This window comes from Tachypleus tridentatus, chromosome 5 (assembly GCF_004210375.1).
Source record: "Tachypleus tridentatus isolate NWPU-2018 chromosome 5, ASM421037v1, whole genome shotgun sequence".
In the NCBI taxonomy this organism is placed as follows: domain Eukaryota; kingdom Metazoa; phylum Arthropoda; class Merostomata; order Xiphosura; family Limulidae; genus Tachypleus; species Tachypleus tridentatus.
In genome coordinates this window covers 21,392,242-21,416,333 of record NC_134829.1, presented here as the reverse complement: position 1 = coordinate 21,416,333, position 24,092 = coordinate 21,392,242, and the positions used below count along the sequence as shown (strand labels likewise).

The following is a 24,092-nucleotide window of genomic DNA, read 5'->3' as shown; positions in this document are numbered from 1 at the left end:
TAAAAGACTAGCCCAAGAATTGGCGGTGGGTGGTGATGACTAGCTGCCTTCCCTCTAGCCTTACACTGCCAAATTAGGGACGGCTATCACAGATAGCCCTCGAGTAGCTTTGTGCGAAATTCAAAACAAACAAACAAACAATACAGCTAAATTCACATACAGTCTAGTTTCACTTTTCACATTTGCTTTCACTAATTTGGTTGCTTACATACATATGCTCGATGGAGGCCTAGAACTTTCTAGAACCTACGAGATGTTATGATGTAACAATACTCAAGATTCGAATAATATGATGTTAATTCACTACAACTAAATTACACAACAAATGATTGGTAAACACTTACGTAAGTTTTTAAAAACACTAATGTTAACACTTACACTTTATGACTATCTATCTCCTATCTCTCGTATCACACTTAAACGAAACAGTGTTGTGTATATAACATGGATATTTTGAGTGTTGAATTAATAATAAATTAGATACATGCTGACAACGTGTTGATGATTTAAGAATTTATTTATTAGAATAAACAAATAACGTGTCGATTACTTAATTTATTAACAACACTTGGATTTGAATCATATACAAATGAGCGAAATAAAGAGTTAAACAAACTTTTTCATATTTAAATAGTTTATATATTAAATTACCTGATACTTATATTTATTTTACGAATTTAATAATTTATTATTTTGTTTTCTACTTTTATTTTGTGGTATAAAAACAATTACGTAAGTTAATTAAATTATGCAACTTTCTGCCGTGAGTATGATAATCAGTTTTTGATCTTTTCAAATGCCCCACATCGAGTGATATGAATAATTTACCTGTTTTACTTCTAGTATTTTTTAGCTGTTCTTATAAGAACGTGAACACCTAAATTTAAAAAGTCTTCGTTCTTTGGTAGAAAACAAAAGCACCAATCAGCGAATAATGTTACAGTAGTAATCACAAGATGGCGTCGACCGAAAAATCATTACAATATGTGGAGAGCTTATTTGGTACTTCGTTTACAGAGAAACAACGAGAGACTTATATAGTTTTTGATTGAGGTACGTTTATTATGATCCCTAAGGTTTTAGAATACTATTTATAGATTCTTTTATAACGCATATGTTTCACAAAGCGAGAGCACAACTTTAATTTTATCACCTTTAGCTGATCTGATTGAATATCTAATAAAGGTGTGAATGTTTTTTCCTAAAATTATTAGAGACATGAGGTTAGACGAACACGTTGGACAGGATGTCACAAATAAACAAGTGTTTCCTTTCCACATTGAGCGACACCTTTTGGTGCTACATCCTGGCAAATTACGGCAGCAAACTTTCAAAAATATGCAGGTAATCGTTACAGAGGAAGCATGGCCAGATGGTAGGGTGCTCAACTCGTAAACTTAGGGTGACGAGTTCGAATCCCCATCATATCAAACATGTTTATGAGGACGTTATAATGTTCGGTCAATTCCACTATTCGTTGGCAAAGAAAAAGTAGCTCAAGAATTGTTGATAGATGGTGATGACTAGCTGCGTTCTTTCTAGTTTTCCACTTTTAAATTAGGGACGGCTGGCACAGATAGTCCTCGAGTGCGCGAAATTCAAAAGACAAACAAACAAATAATAGAATGTTCAGGGAAGAGTGGTGTGCTTCGGACATAACAGTCTTACGACTGAGCCTTTTTGAGTGGAAACTATGTTACATGGCTATTGTCAATATGTAACATCTTCAGGTAGAGAAATACCAAACATGGCAGTATGGACAAAAACGACGCAACAATATTTCAAAATCATTTTAATGTTTGATATTATTCAATCCTGTGTTGGTAGGTGATCTGTTGAGCTTTAGGATTGTCATTCATCTTTACAGTGGTAAATCTCACGCTTTGTACCTTTGAATCTGATAATATACATCATTAAACTTTCACCTGATATCATACATCATTACACTTTACGGTTAACTCTTGGCTTTCCATGATGCTACGCCTTCTTCTAACTTCATAAAGAAAGTTTTTGTACACTTTATTGATATTTCTTAACGTGTGTTAAAGGTACCAAACTGAACGGTATTAATGTTCTGTAATAATACACCAGACACGTATAGTATGCATGTACAATTCACTTAACTTTAAAAGGAGTTATGTTTATTTGTTTGTTTTTGAATTTCGCACAAAGCTACTCGAGGGCTATCTGTGCTAGCCGTCCATGATTTAGCAGTGTAAGATTAGAGGAAAGGCAGCTAGTAATCACCACCCACCGCCAACTCTTGGGCTACTCTTTCACCAAAGAATAGTGGGATTGAGCGTCACATTATAACGCCCCACGGCTGAAAGGACGAGCATGTTTGGTGCGACCAGGATAAGGAGTTATGTTTCTTGGATTCTAATTTAGTTCTCTTCGTTCTTGTAGCATGTTTCTGGTAAACACATAATGGTATAAATTTAACTGGACAGCTGTGAATAAACGAACAGTCTTATATACCTACTTATATATACGACGTTTACGGGCAAAGATAATAGAAACGTGTTTATATATATATATAATAATAATAATTGTTGATTAAAGTTATATGCTTACCCTGTTAAGATACGTTAAGACAGTAATAAATAAGTTGAAGAAACAATGTGGGATAGGCATGTGTTCGTACACATAATAGAACAAATACAGAACATTATTCGATCAGGTAACCTTGTATGTCTTTACAATCAAATGCAGTATTAGTGATTCTAATGGCTTACGTATTTGTGAAAAGTCAAATCTTTTACCTGTACAGCTGATGAGCCTAAAGAATTAGACTTCTGACATCAACAAAGTGTCTTCCTCTGTAGAGTACACTAGCTTGATGGATTTCTTTATCTTAATTTTAGAATTAGTCACCATCTTGATGTGGTAGAACTATCTCTATTTTCTCTTCAGTTGAAAATGGTCTGAAATGATCAGGTGGTTAGGGCCTTGGAATCGCAAGCCGAATGTCGCGGGTTTGAATCCTCTTTCCACCAAATATGCTTGCTCTTTCGGCAATAAAAGCGTTATATCATTATGGCCAATCCCCTTCTCGTTGGTAAAAGAGTAGTCTAAGAGATGACTAGCTACTTTCCTTTTAGTATTTCACTAATTAGGGCCAGCTGGAGTAAATATCTCTCGAATAACTTTGCTCAAAATTTAAAACAAACCATCAGTTGAGAATATTATTAATTTTCTTTTACAACAGAAACTCAAAGGTTAAAAAAAATGCAATTTATCATATGAAACAGTAGTTAATAAGTTGTTACATTCCTTTTATTTGGTCTATTTCATAGTAATACCGGCTTTAGATGTGGGCAGTGGAGCAGTTGCCCTGGAGCCAACCCTGAGCCTTTTTTCTCTTTCGTCGGGTCTCCCACTAGTACAGCAATATGTCTACGGATTTACAACGCTCAAATCAGGGATTCGATTCCCCTCGGTGGATTTAGCAGATATCCTGATGTGGCTTTGCTATAAGGAAACACACACCCTCATTGGAAAATATTAGTTAATGTGTTTGTACATAACTCAAGATTTCATGAAAGTCCTTCAATATTTTTTATTATTAAGTTTCATCGGAATTAATAGCTCATAACTGTTTTTTCCTCTTATTTTCACCTTTAGATTTTTCAGATTAAAAGCAGAAAGAAGCAAAACACTTTTCAATGTCTCAGGCTTAAAACTTCTCACATCTCTCTAATCGAACTAATTGATCTAGTAAGTGCATCGATTTCTGACGTTATTACTAAGAGATAAGAGATTTTCGATGTTTTATCCATTTAGGTGCAGTTCTTATAATTACACCAGAGTCAGTCAGGTTACATACAAATAGAAGTTCGTTCCAAATTGTGAAACAAGTGTCATCAAAATCAAAAGTTTTACTTATTCGTTTTTACAAAGTTTAACTTTGGGATATACTGTTAATATATGGATAAGCAGAAATACGACTAGCTGATATATATTTGTTGTAACACTTTTTACTGTGGAGAAAGCTCTTATTTATTCAGTCATAATGAAAGTGCAAGCGTTCTGTTTCTTCTACTACACGTTTGAGGAATAACAGATCTAACTTAAACAAAGGTGAACGGTCACTTACTTATTAAGTATATTCTAATATCTAAGCACGCCCCCAGTGGCATACCTGAGGACTTGCAATATTATAAACCAGGTTTCGATACTCGTAGTGGGCAGATCACAGATACCCCATTGTCGAATTTTGCGCTTAATTTCGAACAAGCAAAACGCCAATGGCACAAACTCAAAACTGGTTGACTAACACATTCGCTAATTCAGTAGTCAATGTAACAAAACTGTCGCACATTTATTAACTAACTCCTCTCAGTTATAGTAATATATATATGCATGTATGTTATTATAGCATTTTTCACTAAATCTTCAAAAAATTGAGATATTACGTCAAATTTTGTCACTAAGGAAATTTCTAAGCGTGTAAAGGTCTAAACTAAACAATCAGGATCTAAAAACAACAATAGACAATTTATTCAACTATAACAACACTTACAAATAAATTTAACATTTACAGTTAATAAACACGTGCCTTGCCAGGTTTTAATATTATTGTTAGTGGACAATATTTCACAAATATCAATATTATTTTAAATAATGAATTCGGGAAAAATAACAAACACAAAATCTTAATTTCAAACAAATGGAGCAACACAAAAATATTTTATTAATATTAATAACAATATCCAGCGATAAACAACAACAACACAGGCCTGCGATAGTTTTATCTTCTGGAAATGTTTTCATGTTCTATAGTAATTTCTCTACGGTGAATCCGAAAGTGATATCCATTATTTTTCCATCACGTACAGATTTTCCAGAAAACGCCATATTCACTTTTCATAAGTGAACAATTTTCACTGAAATTGGAGTACATTTTGTTTTGTTTAGAATGTTGACAACCACTGGCTATAGATTTATTTAGATTAATCGCGACGTGAGAGTCTTATAGATCGTTCTATAATTCAAACATAGTAATAAAAATGTCCATTGTGGTAAAAGAAATAATAATTTGATCAAATTAAGAGCTTTTATCTTCCTGATTTTTAAAGCAATCCTCACGTGATAGAAAAAAATGAATATTATTTTCAAAATGTAACTGAATTATAAAAATAATCTGTTTTTAAAAGCCAATATAGCTTTTTATGATGTTTAAGTGTACAGGCCTATGCAATTCACTAACTCTATCGTTCAGTATCTATCTCGTAATTCCTTCTCTCTTAGTAAAGTTTGTGGCAGGATATTTATTCAGTGAGTATATCACGAGAGTACACCTTATATGATCATAAATTTACATAATCTTTTGCAGCATTAATAATATCTGTACGTCACAACTAGGGAAGCTGGTGTCAATTTCATCATACATATTTACTCAAAATACAAATGATTAGCTAGAAGGTGAGTTAACGTTTTAATGCAACTAAAAGTTCATAGATAAACTAAACGATGGAAAGGGATAATAAATGAGCCATAAACACAACCATAACCGTAAAAAACAACAAAAGCTGCTATCTCACAAGCGTCATACATCATCACTACATCATGGCTTGATTCCCTTGACATACAAATAAACTAATACAATAAACTTAAAATTTCATAATTACCAATAAAATCATACTTTTTTTTTACAAGTAACAAAATTAATATCCAAGCAATTGATATCACAATTAGTAAATTAATAGTGAAATATAATATACACAAACTACGTTTGTAATTTTGACTAAGAAGACAGTATTTATTTCTTTAATAATTTATGATGTCAAAGTTATCTTGTTATTTTTTATTCAGTGGTCATCGGTACAAAAAATTAGATGACCTCTTGTCATTTACTGTCACATGCTGACCTGTCATGGATAATTTTCTTTAGGTAGATGTTCGAGGGAATCCGCTAGTGGTTCCGTTCGTTGTGATGCACTAGAAGTGATCTCGACATAAATTTCAGATTGTTCAGTAGACTGACTTACTTTTGATGAAGTTTCGCTGAGGTTAAGCAGTTGACTGGATCCATTTCGACGACTTTTTGAAGAACACAACAAACGACGACTCTTGTGTTGGACTATTCTTCTATATTATGTATGTTACACTCTACGTTTTTATTACCTATTGTCCCCATCTTTCTTGTTATTTGAAATTCAACTCTGATGACGTAATTTTGAATAATGCAATGACATTTCCTAACATTGAAGCTATTTTAGCATCACATCTGTGTTTCTGAATAAAGTTAAATCTCAATATACACCATTACTCGTTTCGACAAGTAATAAATCACTAGGTGTGGAGAAATATCCTTCAATGAAGGTGACTATAAACTTTTCTTTTGCTAAACTCTATGTCCACTTGCCTCGTCAACCCATCTTCTTTTATCATCTCTGAAGAAAATTTCCCATTTTCCATTACTATATCAGGCCAGTCAGTTTTAACTCAATAACCAGTATGCTGCAAGGATTCTTATCCAATCAATCCACTGAGCAGCGGACTAAATTGACTAAAAAGTACATTACTTATTTATATTTAAGCAAATCTAGTATTTCCATACTTATTATATTTATTCTCATTGATCTGTTATCAACAACTGATTTATTATAATGTCAGATGTAATATCTATGTTTTGCACATTTATAACATTTTCCTTACCATATCATTTCTCAGAGCAGTTTCCAGCAATATGTCCTCATAAGTTACCTCTGAAACGCCTACTATCGTGTCAATTGTGACATTCACTCTAAATAAACAATTGTAAAATGAATCACTTTAACTGTTCTAGATCTTTGTCAGTGACAGTTAATTGTTGTTTTAATTGTTAATGTTTCTCTGTTATTTGATCTGATAACTGCAATTTCTGGATGAGGAATTTAGTTGTTTGTCTGCGGCTTTATCTCTGTTAAGTTATATTTCTGTCTGTGATTGGACAATTTCCTTTTACGATGTACACGTACTGTACTATTACCCTAATTTTCGGGTACTCATCCGTTATAACATTTCTGAATTGGTCATATGTTAACGAATACCCCATTTCAAAGGAGGAATCTGGTTAAGAAAACTGGTTAAACTTTTCTACATCTTTCATAAGTTTGGCTAAAGTCTCGTCTTTCTTTCTACTTTCTCTGCCATGCACTTGTTTTTAAAAATTCCTTCTGATTTGTCAGTGTAAGCCTGTTTGATAATGGAACCAGCAACGGTTAATAATTACTGAGACTCTCAGCTTGAAAAATGATAAATATGGTTAAGACTGGCTCTTTTAAATGGGCAATAAGCAAAAGGCTTGCTGTTCGTTCTTCCAACTATTAATTTTGTAAACTATTTTAAACTTACTTTGATCACCTTCCTACAGTATATTTTCATTGTGGACTGTTGGTTGCCAAATTCGATGATGCTGTTTAACAGAGCAGCTAAATTTCAGAACTGGATCAGATAGTGATGTGGCTGGAGTAATCAGAGAAGGTCCTCCAGTCAAAAGTTGCATAGCTATAGTTGTAACAAGTATAAGCAAAACTGGTTCTTTTGTTCGATATTTCATGGATTTTTGAGGTTGAAACATTTTAGGAGTTGTAGATTGAAGTGTAGTAAGATGATTCCCAACATTTGTCAGCTCAATTTCCAGATATTTTATAATGACATCATGTCCTTTGTACTTTCCTTTTCTCTTCTGTGACATCCTTCTGTATTTTTCAAATTTGTAATTATGATATCTCTGTACTTTATAGATATATTCTATATGTTCTGCTTCAGTTTGTCATTAAAATATTTATGTATTTCACAGATGTCTTTGTGAAGTACTTCAGTTTTGATGTCTTTGTGACATTCTGCATATCTTCAATCAGTCACACTTACTTTCTTAGTTCTTTTTCCCCCATTTGTTTCCTCTTTCTTTTAACTTCTCTCTTTATTTCTGTATCTTACCTTTCGATCTTTTCTTTAATTTCCTTCTTGATCTTACATTATAACGCCCCAATGACTCACATGGCAAGTATGTTTGGTGTGATGGGATTTGAACCCACGACCCTTGAATTGGGAGTCAAGTGCCTTAGCTTCCTTGTCATACCGGGCCAGGTGATAATTACTAGTTGTCGTTCCTCTAGTCTTACACTGCTAAATTAGGGACGGCTAGCGCAGATAGCCCTCGTGTAGCTTTGCGCGAAATAAAAGAAAACCAACAAAAAACTCATACAAACTGTATTTCGGTTGCAAATGCCAACATTTGTAGCAACGCTTTTTAAAGTTATTTTAATTGCTATTATTCTATTCGATGAAAATAAATTTACAAGCGTAATTTTAAATTATGGTTTCAATGTATTTTCTATACTTAATATTTAGTTGAATGCGCATGTTATGTGAATACGAAAATAAATTAATGGGGAAAGATGTAAAATGGTTATCTAAGCATAGCACAAAATAATGTTAAGTTTTCCTTCTAAAATGACATTCATTCAGGTTGAAAGACATTACAAAGCGGGGATGCTAGACATGTAGATTTTATAATGAGAAACTGACAAAGGCGTGTTACTATAGTGTGTGAATTGAAAATATACCTTCCCAGAATATTAATATAACAATATAATTTACATTTAATATAAAAGTCGGTTTCGACGCCCGTGACATTATTAGATGCATATGTACTAATATTGAATATATATATTTATATATTCGCATTTCTTCATGTGAGTAAATATCCCTGATAAAGATTTCAAAATTTCAGCGGCTTAAAAATGACAAACTTTCAAGTATTTTCGACAATATTTACGAAACTGATATGATATTTTGGATTATAAAATCAGTGGTATGTCGTTATTTATGACTTATGGTAATATAAATCGAAACAGGAGCACTTCTTCTGTTTATAACTAGTTCACCCCTTTAACGTCTCAAGTTGTGCATAGGCACGTTCTAGTAACACACGAAGTTCTTCGTTTTGTGACGAGAAGAAATGTTTCACTTGTGCGCCGGTATGTCAAGTATTATGTCTGAGTATCTGAGACTGCGAAGGTAAAAGCAGATTAGAATTATGGGTCAGTAACTTTGACTTTTTTCTAAATTGTGCTACTTTTGTCATGGAAAAACAACGGAGAGGAAAACGAATATAGTAATTATAACAAAACGATTGTCCACGATGTTTCGTTCTCGGCTGCTTCACGAAACACAAGGTACTTTAAGTGTTAAGAAACGAAAGCTAGGCCCTGTCCGTCGATTTTTCCTTAAGTCGACTAAACGTCAGGTGTCTACGGTGGGCCCCCTATTTGACCGATACAGCCAGTCTAATCGACCGGTTGAATCAAAACCAGTAGAAATTCTCGTGAAGATCTCAAATGGAGAATCTAAAATGGTACGGATTACTGCTATGTTTTATGTATATTTAAAACATTATTGGCTCCAGTTTTGTATGAACATATACTTAATATGTTCACGATGTAGTTTCATATAAAAGGTTAAACCCATTTTGTAAAGATTTGAGATTAGCCGAAAGTTGTCAGTGGTAATTTAGTAGTTTATAGATTTTAAGTCTTATATTTTAGTTTTCTAAGTTGTGCTTGAAACAAATTCATCGTGTAAACTACTCGTAATTTTCTTTGCATATTTATATATATCTCAACGTATGCCTCTTTCTGTATGTATTAATGCTGTGCATAATTAAAAGTATGTGAAAGCTTAAATACCAAATATGCATTACTTTTATTTTGTTACTATTTTGAGGGGGTTTGATTATCTGATGTTTATTTCTTGCACTACTTTCCTTTCAAATTTAAGTTAGTTGGGGTTATATCAAGTTTTTAAAATATATTTACCTATAAGTAAATAAATAAAAACGCGAAACTTGCAAGTGTTACATTTCCAAGTTGTTGTTTTTTCCTGTTAGTTTTAATACTATAATTGAAGTTTTCTGTAACTTCAGTTGCATACCTGATGATGGCGCTATCAAAGCGAGAGGAGATCGAGTTAATCCTACTATTAATCCAAACTAGTTTCGAATTACAAGGACGGCACGTGGAATACATTCTGGAAAATTGGTCGAGGTTCCAGACGTTTCGGACAACCTGTATGTTACAGTTTTTTTAAAAACCCTGAGCCGATGGTGAATTTTAGGGCATTCGAATTTCCTCGGTGGACAGTGTGCATATAACCTATTATTTAGCTTTGCACGTAAAATTACAATAATAACTGATATTTATATCTATTTGAAATTTGAATATTCATATATTATTCACCAATTTGTCAGAAAACCTAAATTTTATATTTAGAGTCACTTTAAAATTATATACATTAAAAATGTATTTCTGAAAACCGTCAGTTTCTTATCTGTTGGAACAGTGTCTTGTTTATAGTGAAAGGTGGTTCAGTGTCACGTGATCCCCTTCCTCCAAAGAAAAACATTTCGGGTTATCTGAGAAACATTCTGGTACAGTCCTAATACGATTTTCATATTTTTTTACATTTATTGATCAATACAATTTTCCCTTTGTTTAGATAATACAGTAAGTAACTTTTTTATATTTTTAGTCCTTTGTTTCATTTGCATATCATATCTTTCTGTTATAGTTCAAATAAAATTAATGAATAATAAAGGAATAATTTTTAATGCTGATATTTTTAAATATCTGTAGTTTCCCTATTAATAAGCGTTAATCACAGCTATAGCTTTCAAGATGTACAGTATCTCATCTGTAGCAAACCACCAATGTATACTGTCTCTCCGCATATTGCGAAGGCTAGCTTGTATAATCGTTAGGCAAGATTCTGGAAATTTCAGCTGAGGCAACAATACTAGCAATCGCAAGTATTTACATAAACGCATTGTTGGTTATTCCACTTCAATTTTCTACAGTTTTAGTGAATGCGCGAAAATTTCGCGATAACCCCTTAACACTAAGTTACATGCATTTTTTAATATATTTGTTTTATTTAACTAAAACAAACATTGATATTAATAAATATATATAATAAGTATGTCACCCCATACGAGTTAACTTTTATCAATGATGAAAACAAGTTATAAGATAGTTTTTTTTCTAAACTTGTATCTCGCTAAAAAACTTTGGAAATTTACAGTGTAAAATATTTTAGAATTATTGAATCAATTTGCATTATTTTTTGAAAACCTAATATTGATATCATTTAGAAAATGTATCTGAAGTTTCATGCAGTCTGAGGATAAAAGACTAGGATATATTAATGATGCTCTTACAATTTGTCAGGGTTAAAGTTATCGTTTCAAAATTATCATTCACAATTGTTTCGGAAATAAATTTCGGTTTGGTTTTGAAATTGCTATTGAACTCGGCCGTAATCGAGATACCGTTTGACTTTGACATCAAGTTACTGATTGACATAGATACTTGTAGACAATGCACAACAGAGGGAATATTAAATGGCAAAAGACAAATGTTCATAATTTCATGTTGTGAGACAATGGTTTTTTTTTTTTTGGTTTTACTGAAATTAATTTCATGCTTGTGCTCGTTAAACCATTTATTTGTTCAAGTTTTTGCTCGTCCTAATAGTTAAATGTCTTTTCAAAAAGAGGCCTGGTCTTTTTCCTCGTATATTTTAGATTTCATAGTTTTGAGTAAACATGTCCGGCATGGCTAAGTAGTTGGAGCACTCGACTTTCCATTTGAAGGTCGTTTGTTCGAATTCTCGTCCAGCCAAATATGCTCACCTTTTCAATCATGGGAGCGTTATAATATTTCATTCAATCTCACTATTTGTTTGTAAAAGAGCATCCCAAGAGTTAGTGATGGGTGGTGATGACTTACACTGCTAAATTAGCGACGGCTAGCGCAGAATAGCACTCATTTAGTTTTGAGTAAAATTCAAAACAAACAAACCTTCCAAAATAAGACTGTACGAGTCGCTAGCTAGAGGCCTGTTGGTTGGTTCGGTAATTTGAATGGGCTCAAACTCTGTGCTTCCTTAAGTTCTAACACTGAAGACCAGTAGATAAGAATAATTTAATCAAATCATTAAGAAAAACAAATAAGCAATAAATAAAAGCAAAATCCCTTCTGATTAATTTTTATTTTTACAATCACCAGGGGTCTCAAAAGTGGCCGAAGAGCAAATCATTTCGAAGCTGAATAAATACCGCAGTCGTTCACAAAGAATTCATAAGTAACGAACTAATATGACATTTTATTCAAGAGAATTATCTAAGTAGCTACTTAGACTATTATAAAATCTCTAAATTCATTCGACACGCATCTTGTTTTATTCTCTAAGTGTTTTAGTCGATTTCCCTTTCAAAATAAGCCAAGTTTGAATTAATCGCAAAATAATTTACTTATCAATTTCCGCTCTATGAACGGTTTGTTTGTCTGTACGTGAATTTTTCACGTGAACTTATTTTTGTTTCGTTACTTTCTGTTCGCCCTCTTTTTGCGGAATAACTAGAACCAGTGTAGTCTGTCAGACAAGAATTGTTCTGGTCGTGAAGGCAAACTTCTTATGACGTGACATCATCAAAAGCACACCATGCATTCCATTTTCAGGATGTGAGGGTTTCAAGGTCATGTTAAACTTAAAACAGTGAAAGTATAGGGTTCACACTTTATAGAATTCAAGGTCTTAGTTGTGCTCGAGTTACTCACTAGTCGTGTTTAAAATCAGCCTTCAACTACATACAACCTGACAACCAGGTTCTACATAAAAAAAACCAATAAAAAAACTGGTTTCGAATTTCGTTGTAACGTTACTTGTATTTAGTGCATTATGTATTCATAATTTCATGTTATATGCATATAATCTAATTAACCCTGACGACGAGCAACCTTAAGGAAGTAATAGGCCGACATCTTAACATGCTAATTTATAATTTAAAAGTTATATAAAATTAAATGGTTAACGTATTACGTGTGGCCTAATGGATTATGTTTGTGCTTGGATTATGAGTCCGAATGTACATGGTTCGTGGCCCATTATCGCAAAAACGCACTCTGCATCTCAGGCCATTGGCGGTAAATCCCACTTTTCTGTCAGAAGAGAGTAGCCCAAGGGTTGGCAATGAGCATAGCTTCGATTTCCAATTAGGTAAGGGTATGAAAAGATAGGCTTTTCTTTAGCTTGAGTGAAAATTCTTTAAAGAAAAAGACAAACTTATTTCGTTTATAAATCCGTAAGTTTTATTACCACAAAATATAATTAGTTTTTGGAATCATTCTATAATTTGAGACATGTTACCATTCCAATAGATCTCTATTGTAATGACACACTAGTGGAGGCCCGGCATGGCCAAATGGGTTAAGGCGTTCGACTCGTAATCTGACGGTCGTGGGTTCGAATCTCCGTCGCACCAAACGTGCTCGCCCTTTTAGCCGTGAGGGCGTTATAATTTGTTGTTCAATTCCACTATTTGTTGGAAAGAGTAGCCTAAGAGTTGACGGTGGGTGGTGATGACTTGTTGCCTTCTTTCTAGTCTTACACTGCAAAATTCGGGACGGCTAGCACAGATAGCCCTCGTGTAGCTTTGCGTGAAATTCAAAAACAAACAGAAATGGGAAGATACAACTTTTGAGTAAATGTCCACTTTTTTGACTCTGGTGATGCTTATGCCACGTTTTAGAAAAAGAAAAAGCATTTGTTGGCTGATTATAGGAACTCCAGTTTTTTAAAAATACATTTACTCGAGATCTATTCAGGGAAATTCTTATATTTGCAAATAACGAAGAACCAAATGCAAACGATTGATTGTGGAAAGCTAGAAGTGTTTACAATGGTGAAGAATAAAACTAAGGAATCTTTTTTTCTCTATTTCAAAAATTAGTTATTGATGAATCTTTGTTTTCAAGCAATACATTCCAAGGAAGTGCTATAGATTTGGAATAAAGATATTTGTATTATACGACTGTGAAAGCGGAATTGTAATAAAAATAATTTTCTGTTCTGCAAATGATGTAATGTTCCCCATAGATACCCAACTGGAATTTTCAAGATCAGTTGTTAAGCAATTGATGAAAGACTACTTTGGAAAAGGTCGTATATTATATACTAATTGTTATATAAGTTTGACATTATGCAACTTTCTCTGCAAATAAGATTGTTTGTTTTTTGTGAAACAGTTAGAACTAATCGGAAGAACATGTGCACCTCCTGAAGAAGGGAGATGTTGAGACCGAGAAGGAAGGGAATATTTTATCACTTCAATGGAAAGATAAACTTCCTGTGTCTTTGCTTAGTACAGTACATGAATGTGAAATGAAATACAGTGGAAAGGATGATTACAAAACTAAACAACCAATAACCAAAGCTGATATGGTTTTAGATTATGCTATCAACATGAGGCTAGTTGACAAAAGTGACATGCCATTTGGACAAATTGATTGCCTTCGTAACTGATATTTCAATTTTCAATTATTGTAAGATGTGTCTAGTAAAACTGGGAAGAAGCCATCATTGAGGCAGTTTATATACAATATAATTTACCAATTATTGGAAAGGTATGGAAAGGTTAACAACCTTTCCCAGAAAGACAGCCTTACTGTTCCAGTTTTTTCGGCATTTTTAGAAAGTATTCCATCCTCAGGAGCTTGGAAAAGTGGACAATGAGAATGTCACATACAACAAGAAAAGAAGCGAAATATAATGACATCCTGGTGTTAAAGATTGTAGAGTAACCCTGAAGTGGAGAATTCTTTTCGTAATTTTCACACCATAAGAAATGTTTGAACTTGTAATAAATAAGTCTTTATGATTTTATTTTCATTTTGTTGAAAACTCGTAATAACAAAAAAAAAAAAAAAAATGCTAAAATTTACGTTTAACGTCTGTATTGAGCCGCCACCTACAACACTTCTGCTGTTTAAGGATTAATGGTGTTCAGAGACTGCTGTTTTTCTTTCACCAAGGAAATGATCAAAGAGGAAACTTTTAGTATTGTAGTTTGAAACACATTAAGAAATAAGTTGTTTGATTTCAGGGAAAGTCAGACATTCGATTAAGGTTAGTTTAATCTCTTAACAGTGGCCTTTTTCAAGATTTGCTGGTTTTTAGTTGCACTATTCCTTACACCAGCTTGTGGTTTCAGTCTGATGTAAACCGTTTTGGGTATGGTTGACTATTTTCATATTTGATGGAAACTCAGAATCCAGGCAATGTGTGGTATCCTTCTTAAGCGATATCCATGTCCTAAATAGTTACTTAAGGTCGTAGACACTCCTATCGTATAGTTTCGGATTATGTATTTTCTCGCATTTGTAATAGTCACTACCTCTGGAATGCGGTTGTCTTTTTTTGTTCTATAGAATACAACGTTTTTATTGAGGTTTACTGATAAGGTAAGTCATAAGATAAAAGGATTTTTTGCCAACCAGGAGGAATATTGTTTCGCAGACGAAAGGAAGAGGTTGGTTGGTTTTTGTTGTTGTTTTTCTTTTTTTTTGGTAGTTTTCCCAGAGTGGTTAGTCTTTGCTCATGTATAGGGGTTTTGTCTATGTACTTATCTTGGTGGATTAATGGTTATTTTCCTAAATTTATTTTGTATTCGCTGTAGTTTGAGGTAGTTTCGGTTTGGGACATTTAGAAACGTTACATAGTTTTATTCAATAACACAGTATACATGACTTGTGTAACAAGACTTCCATGATATTAAGTCGAAAAACCTTTCTGTAATGTTGGTGATGTGTTTGTTCCATGTCAATTTATTCTTATATCTAATGCATATTATATTTGAAATTTCCGTAGCTTTTCGTTTACGACTAACGTAAAATGTCAGGATATCATTGGAAACCCAAAATATTCCGTATAAAAGTCACAATACACGAAATAAATAAATAGAAGAAATATAAAAATTCCATTCCACTACATATAACGAGGCAAACGTGTAACATATCGGTGCAGTAAGCCTTTGGATAAAATATGTAAACATACGATGATCATGTAATTGCATACACACCCAGGCCTCTCAACTTTCTCGGTTTGAGTTTCTCAATATGGAGTCCTTCTATTCTTCCCGACCTCCCGATAAGGATATCCCAATATCAACCTATTTAATAATTTAACAAAAACGAACAGAATTGCCAAATTAAACTTCATAGCGGGCCAACCAGATTTAAGTAAATATTTACTCATTTTCTCTGATATTCTTATACTTTGTTTTGTTATATATAATCTCTGCTTGTTATACCACATTACAATGCATCAAGTGAAAGAGCATTATCAGTGGTGAGAGGTCGTACCAGAAAACAGGACCGATTCAGGGCATGAGACATTGTGCACTTTTAAAGTGCAAGTTTAACTCCAATTTCTCATCCAGTAAATACATGCCCAGCAAACAGATGTTGAAAAATTCTGAAAATGCAACGCAAATATAACAAAGAACACTGATCAGAATTATTTTTTTAATTCTTAAGATAAAAGTTTATACGATATTAGCAGATGATTGTGATTCTCTTAGTATATAAGCCCACTGTGAGTGAAAAACAAATTTCAGTTTTATAATTGCAAACAAATGTCTGAAGTTCAACAGAATACATAAGTGCACCTTTTTTCTAACATTTCTCGTGAAGCATACTTCCCGCCCCTAATGGGACACTACTCTTTGTTGTAGTGTCTCCATGCACATCTTCCGATTTGGCACCTTTCGGTGTTGACAGGTATGCAACTGTTCGTCTTTAGGAGAAAAGTCTATTTCCCTAAAGATACTTGGTACCATCAGTCTGTTTTGAATAAAGGTTTTTCATAATTATTTCTAACTACAGGTTAGCGTTAATTTTAACTTATTTTTTACACGAGTCTTCCTGGCTTTCCTATTCGGATTCCACTTAGCTCGACATCATAATGATGTGGTGTCACACAATGTCATGTCTGATCTGGGAACTCCACCCTTAATAGGCTTTTATACATCAGGCGAAAATATCTCGTATATCTCAGTATTTTTCTGTTAGCGATTAAAATTGATAAACGTGGGAACGGGAAATCAAGAAGTATGACAGGAGAGAAAAAGTGAAATAAGACTTGTGTAACACGCGAAATTTGAGTAAATCGAGCGTGACCGACTGACTGACCGATACATGCTTGGCTTTTATATGTATTTATTTTATATTTTGATTTCTTTCCTTTTATTCTTCTGAGTAGGTTTCTAAAAATACTTTGAAATTTGACTCTATTTATAGCACTATGTTCGTAATTGATTTAGTTGTTGATGTTTGGGAACTTGTATCGAGTCTTCTATGGAATACCGTACTGCAATACCATCTGTAAACCGGGAGATTTGTTGGAGTGAATTTATTGTTACAGAATTCGAAGAAGGATGCTGGTAACTGAGCCTTGGGCCACTGTGGTTTTGCGGCAAAATGAATCTCTAGTATTGCTTTAATTTTAACGGATGGGTTACTTAGAAAATCCAAAATATATTGCAAGTATAAATTGGGGATTTTTAATTTAGCTATCTTGCTCAGTAGTGCCAGACTGGGTCAAAGGGTTTTTGGACAGGAAGAAAGATAGTTACTATGCAACAATTATAAAATATTTATTTTTGCTTCACTATTGTTTCAGTATGCTTGATGGAATGATCCATTGTTTTTTTTTTCTAAAACAGTTTTCTGTATTTCTGAGAGTAGGTGACTAGTTTTTAAAATTAAAAGAATACTGATTTGGTGATAATTTTTTAATTAATTTGCATTCTGTATTACTTAAATTTATCGGCCTAGTTTTCTAGGTATTGGAGGTCTTTAACGAGTTATAATATGATTAATGATGATAGTTTTCAGTTTTATGGGATATAACTTGATCGTACGATCGAAGTGAGAATGCTTGCCAAATGTTTAAATGGGATGTGTGATCCTTATATTTAGCACATATTCAAAATATTTTCTGCGCGGGATTAACTTTTTATTGTATTGTTTTTATATTTGATATAGTTAAGTCTGTCACGGATAGGTCGTGTAGGTTTTATTATTCACCGAAAATGTTTGTGATTAAGTTTTCGTTTTGAGAGATGGTTTCTCAACTGATTGTTTGAATTCGTTGTCGAAAGTATAATGATCTTGGAATATGAAAGTGTTTGGGAAGCGTTGTCCAAAGACTTTTTTTCACTTCTATGGGGGCTTTATTAATAGTAGAAAGGGGCGTCAAATTCTTTGCTTCTCTAAGTATTAACTTTTAGAAAAACGTCCGACATTCAATAAGAATAAGTTAAAATTACACTACCCATGAACTTCACACAACAGGTATTATATTTAACAGCAAATGTACACCCTGTGCCAATTAATTGAAACAAGACGGAAAATTACGATTTTTTAAATTTTTTGCGTTTTATTTCTGAGAATCCAAAAATTACTCACAAATTAATACATGATATGATCGCCTTTATTTTTTAGAAGATCATTAATCCGCTTTTGGCATCGAGTCCACGATTTGACTGCAATCTTTACTAATTTTTGGATCGCGGTACCACGCCTCAATTAGCTTATCTTTTCCCCGAAGTCTTTCTTTACAAATCGCCCAAAGATTTTCAATAGGATTTAAGTCCGGAGAGTTTCCAGGCCAGTCCAGCACCTTTATTTGCGTTGTAGTCATAAAATTCTTCACAAGTTTCGATGTGTTGCACGGAGCCAGATCTTGCAGAAAAATGCCAGATTCATCTGGAAATCTCTTTTTTCAATTCTGGAACGACTCTTCTCTGCAAAACTTAGTTGTACTGTGGTCCTCGCATTATACCTTCTACGATATGTAAGCCTCTGACGTCATAGCAGCTGAAAAAGCTCCAAAACATCTTCTTCAAGGGATTTTTCACGAATTGATTCATATGAGATTCTCGAAGTTTCTCACCTGGAGATCTGCGAACATGCGGACTTCTTTGACCCTGTATGAAGAAATGAGTCACTGAATAACACCTTGCTCCATTGTTCTTGTGCCCAGTTCTTGTATTTCAGACCCCATTGATACCGTTTTTTCTTCATTGAGTTGGTAAGAAGTTATTTTTTGACTGGTCTCCTTGCCCTTCTTACGCAATTTCGAATGACGTAATATTCCTCAAAATTTCGTCATATATCCCCAAAATAGATCGACCGTACTGCAAAGCACAGCTAATGACGCCGTCTGTGTGAAAAAGTGACTATTAAAGGAAATCAGCGAGGCTAGACCGGCCGCCATGCTGAAAATATTGTAAAATGACCGTTTGTTTCAATTAATTTCCACAAGGATGTACTTTGAAATCCTACTTCAGTGTAACAATATCCAAAATAGAAACATGATTTACGTTAGATTTGAACACTCAATCCATGGATGTAAAATCCAAACACTACTATTCATTTACAAAGCCTTCATTTGGCACTAAAAATGTCTTCATGAAAACCTGGAACATGTAAAATAAGTTTGAAAACTGCAAATACATTAAACTCGCACCCCACGCCTTACATTTCATCTTGCACAATACTCTCCATGTTATATACACAAAATTAATTTTAAAGTAATTTTAGATGGGGGGAACAAGAATCGTCCAAAAAGTAAAGAAACAAGTTGAATCAAAATGCAATATTATTTTCAAGCTTACGATTAGGAACATTTTTTAAGAGGCAATAATCTAGGCTTAAAATAGTTTAAAATATTTTCTGAAACTACAAATCCTTATTTTGGCTTCATTAAAATTGATACATACTGTATGTATGGAGTCGAATAGACATTTGTAGCTTCAGAAAATAATGTAGACTATTTCCAGCATTGAGTGTTTCCTTTTTCTTTTGTTGTTGTTGTTTTTAAGAGTCCCTAGTTTTAGGCTTAAGAATATAATCTTCGCATTTTGAATCAACTTTTTTCTGTACGTTTTCGAACGATCCCTATTCTCTCTTTTTAAATCAACAGTTTTTTACCAATCTTGTTTAAGTTTTGTTTTTTATGTCCTCTAATGAAAAATAAACTTTCAGCTACATAACGTGAAAATACGTTCAGTTTAATGTTACATGTTTTTCAACAGTTTAATGTTGCTTTGTCTTTTTTACAACCCAACCACCAAAGTAAACTTATTCAAAATAAATAAATCTGAAAAAAAAGAATAAACGCATGTACTGGTATTCAACTACAAACAAAATTTAAAGCTGTTCTCAAAGGACTGTCTTTCAAGGTAGACTAAATCATAACAGTTTTAATGACCGGTTTCAATCAATGCCACAGCGTAATGTAACAAACGAACAGCAACAAAGCAATCTTATCAAAAGAGAAATAGTTTTTTTCTCTATGATAACACCACACAGATTAATGCAAAGTAAATAGACTTTGTAATATGCTTACCATGTAACGTCTACGTGACACGTTTGTTCTTGAACAGTTTGCTGTGCACAAGCATTTATTAGAATAAGGTGACACAAGTAATGCGTGAAAAATAGACAACAGCGACACAATTAGCGTAAGCCGTCAATTATCGACAACATTTATAATTGTTCCCTTAATACCAACTATTCTAAAATAGAATAGCTATGTGAAGTAGTTCTACAAGGTGGCACGTAAGTCCCTACTCATACATATATCTTATGTATCCAGTGTATCTCTATGCTGTCCCTCATTCTCGCTGCATAATATTGTGCGACGTCATGTTCTGTGAGACATTTTCAAGTGTAAATGGACTTAAATCGGCCATATTTCTCTGAGAAAAAAAATTATAATACATGCGTAATTGAATATAACATGATAACATATGGATGGGTAGGGACTTACGGGCCACCCTGTATGTGCAGTAGTAATAAACAATAAATAGCACTCGTGGTTTCAGCTAAGTACGAGAAACAGTAGAAAGAATCTCCACCGTTCTCTGAGAAGAGAAATCTACTATGGTAATCATCCACTGTTAAAAATCTAAAATTGCTGAAATTCGTTTAGAGACAGAATCGGGAACATTTAATATGAGAGTTTCCAATTAATGTACTAGAAAATGCACGAGTTGCAGTTTCTTACTAAGGTACGCACTGAAAAAGCACAGGATTTTTATATGGCAAAAGTGAATGACTTAAAAAAAATTTGCAGTATGAAAAAATTCAAGAGCTCTAAAGTTTTAAAATACTGTTTTTCGTTGTTTTTTTTCGCAGAATTCCTGTGCGATCTCACACGGCAGTAAATATCATTTCAAATAGTTTTATAGCGGAGTTAGGAATTTGTAGCTTGAACAAACTGTCAGAAGTAGTAGACTGCCAGCTTTCTTTACTTTTTGTTATCCGTTTGTAGATATTACAATTTTAATTATTGATTATCTTGTATGTTGGCTTTGTTAATGCACATTAATGGAAAAATAGGTCTAGAGTAAGACAACCGCAGTAAGTACATATGACACTTTACCTGCAGAAAAGCAACATTTTCAAATAAAACAAATACGTCTAGCATATCGATTTAAATAAGCTTCGTGTTTTTCAGAAGTAATTATTTACTGAGGTAGTTGACTTTGTGCCTGAAGTTTAGTGTAAACATGCGTTTAGCATACGTCGAGTACAAAAGCAACCACTCATGACAACTTCGTATGCGTTTACTATCTGTATGTGTTTTCCACTAACTTCTCGCACGTTACTTGTCCAGTCTCCGCCTTGTTTGGCCTTGTGACTCCTACAGTCAACAGAAGTAACATGGAGGGTTCAGAATTCCTAGTAAAGTCTTGAACTTCCATCTAATTTTGAAAAACTACCGAATCGTCACAACTTGGCGGAGTCGGACAAGATAATATGGAGGTTCTGAATGGTACTAGACCCCTGTCTAATCTACAAAGTAAACACCAGTACGTGTTTCTTTGAATAACGTATACGGTTCCACATTTCTTTATCAATCAGTACCAAATCTGACACAGTAATAAACACAAGGAAAGTCATAAGGAGGTTAGACCCCTGTATAATATGTTACAAGACGAAAGTGCATGTCTGTCGATTAATTTCTCGCACACTATTCGTCCAACCTCTACCAAACTTGGCATACTTACTCCTACGGTGGTCAGAAGTAACGTGAAGTCAAACTTCCCACCAGATCTCCAACAACAAAAAAAGCGCGCATTTGCTTTTGCTAAACAACTTGTTACATGTAACTTATTACTGTATTTTTCTATAATATTTTAACGCCGTTCTTTTCTGTTCTCAGACTGGTAGGAACTTCTATAATTTTTAAAGCTCTTCAAACTTTGTGACAATACTGTTTTTCTCTTTTAATTTTGCTAATGATCAAATGTCTTTTTGGTTTTAATATACGCTGAATTTATGGCCGACTTTATCGTAATGTTGTCAAATTTACTTTTAAAATAAAACCATGGTCAAGGTGCACATCCATATAGCTTCCACCCCTAAAGTGGAGCTGCATAACGTGACTTCGTATAACCATACAATTCACTGGTAAATATGCCTTTTAGAAACTAGAAAAGACCCATTACTTTATTGTGCAGTGTTTATCAGTAAGTAAAAATCGCATGAATTTTAAAGTTTGAAATAAGATATCGTTAGAACAAGGAATTAATTTTTGTTTGAACACAGAATGGATAGCACGAACTCTAACTTTATCAAAGCTTTGGGTTTTAAAAAGACTTGTAGATGGTATTTTGCTACAGTTTTTTAAGCAGGTTGGCATTTGGCAAGTTACATGAAAGTGTCAATGAGTGTTTAACGTGTTTTTAAACTTAAGTAGTATTCCATAACAATCACGAAGTTTAAAATTACTGAACTGTCAAGAATTACATTTTTAGGAGTGAGAGACTTTGGCCATTAAAAACTTTCATTAAAAACCTAACTGTAATGAACATAGTATATTTAAAAAGTACTTATTTGTTTTAAACGAGGATATCTGATGAGGTTAAGCTCCATATTTAACTACACGGATAACTTCTCTAGCAGGAAACTGTAAAGGGAGCTGATACAAAGAACTGATTCTCTTCCCTTGGTTTAAAATACGATATAAATGACTAAGCTCTTATTTGACTATTAGCCTTTTAGGAGAAAAGTAATACGGATGCTTGGTCTTTAAAATATCGGGAAAAACCACATTAGAATCTCTTTAAAACATTTGAAAGGCCCCTAAAAAGGAAAAAAAGCAATGAATCACTGGAGGAAAGAGCAGCAATAATTGGAACTGAAATCCATGCACAAGAACTTGATGAACTAAGAAATGAAAGATTTGAAATAATTGATGGAGGTGACTATATTAAGAAGTTTTAGAAAAACTGAAGGGAAGAGATAAGGAAAGGATTACATTTGTCACTCCATCACTATGAGTCTCAAATCATCTATTGATGGTGTGATTACAGTTTATGGATACTCCATGGCAAAGAAATGGTCTGGTAAAACTCCTTCAAAGTGTGTCCTAGTGATAAATTTTACTTCTTGTGAGGTTCCATCTGAACCATTACGAAAAGTAATTAACAGTCAAGTTCTTAACTAAAATCGTAAATGTAAACAACTGTTTCTAGATGACTTTTCTTTATTTATGAATAAGCCTAAATGTTACATTCAAAATTAAAGGCCGAGTCTACCGTAGTATTGGTTTACTACAACTTCTTTCAAATGAATCTCTTGCATTTTTAATAAGTGTTTTTATGGGAAATTCGTCAGAAGAAACTAGTCAAATAGGAGTTTTACCCACAGATTTTACAGAAGACTACATTATATACATGAACGCACACAAAATGCCCTGTGTTATATCAGGAACTATGGACGCTATAACCTGTTTATAATAGTTTACTGCGTTCCGAGCTAGATAGTAATTACAAGAGAAATAAAAAAAACAAACCTCGAAACCGCCATAAGCTAATTGCACGTGACTTTATATGTTATGAAATTTAAACTCAACAAAGTACAGAGTATTTAGTAGTACACAATGTAACATTTACACTGCTTAATAGCAAAAAAACACTTCCACATCATGCATACTAATGAGGCTTAAAGAAAAAAAATTTGACCAAATTAAAATTACATCATTTCTGCAAACTAAGAAATTCTAGTGAAGATTCCGTTTTATTTGAAATTGTGAAAAAGTATGTACTTGATAGTCTATGTGGTTTATTGAATATAAATCTTTAAACATGAGGTTGTAAAATACAACAAAAGGTTTCCAGAGAATGTTCTTAAAGAGAGACAAGGATATCCACTGTTTCGGAGAAAAATGTCAGATGATGGAGAACATAGTAC

At 33.4% G+C, this 24,092-nt stretch overlaps 1 protein-coding gene across 1 annotated transcript in view; it reads left to right on the top strand.

Moving 5' to 3' along the window:
• The first annotated feature begins 8,845 nt into the window (after window positions 1-8,845).
• Window positions 8,846-24,092, top strand: part of LOC143250676 (uncharacterized) — a 204,317-nt gene continuing 189,070 nt past the window's right edge. Inside the window, exon 1 of the mRNA XM_076501567.1 lies at window positions 8,846-9,346. Coding sequence (XP_076357682.1) covers window positions 9,134-9,346 — 213 coding nt within the window. The 5' untranslated portion in view covers window positions 8,846-9,133. The remainder of the gene's footprint in view (window positions 9,347-24,092) is intronic.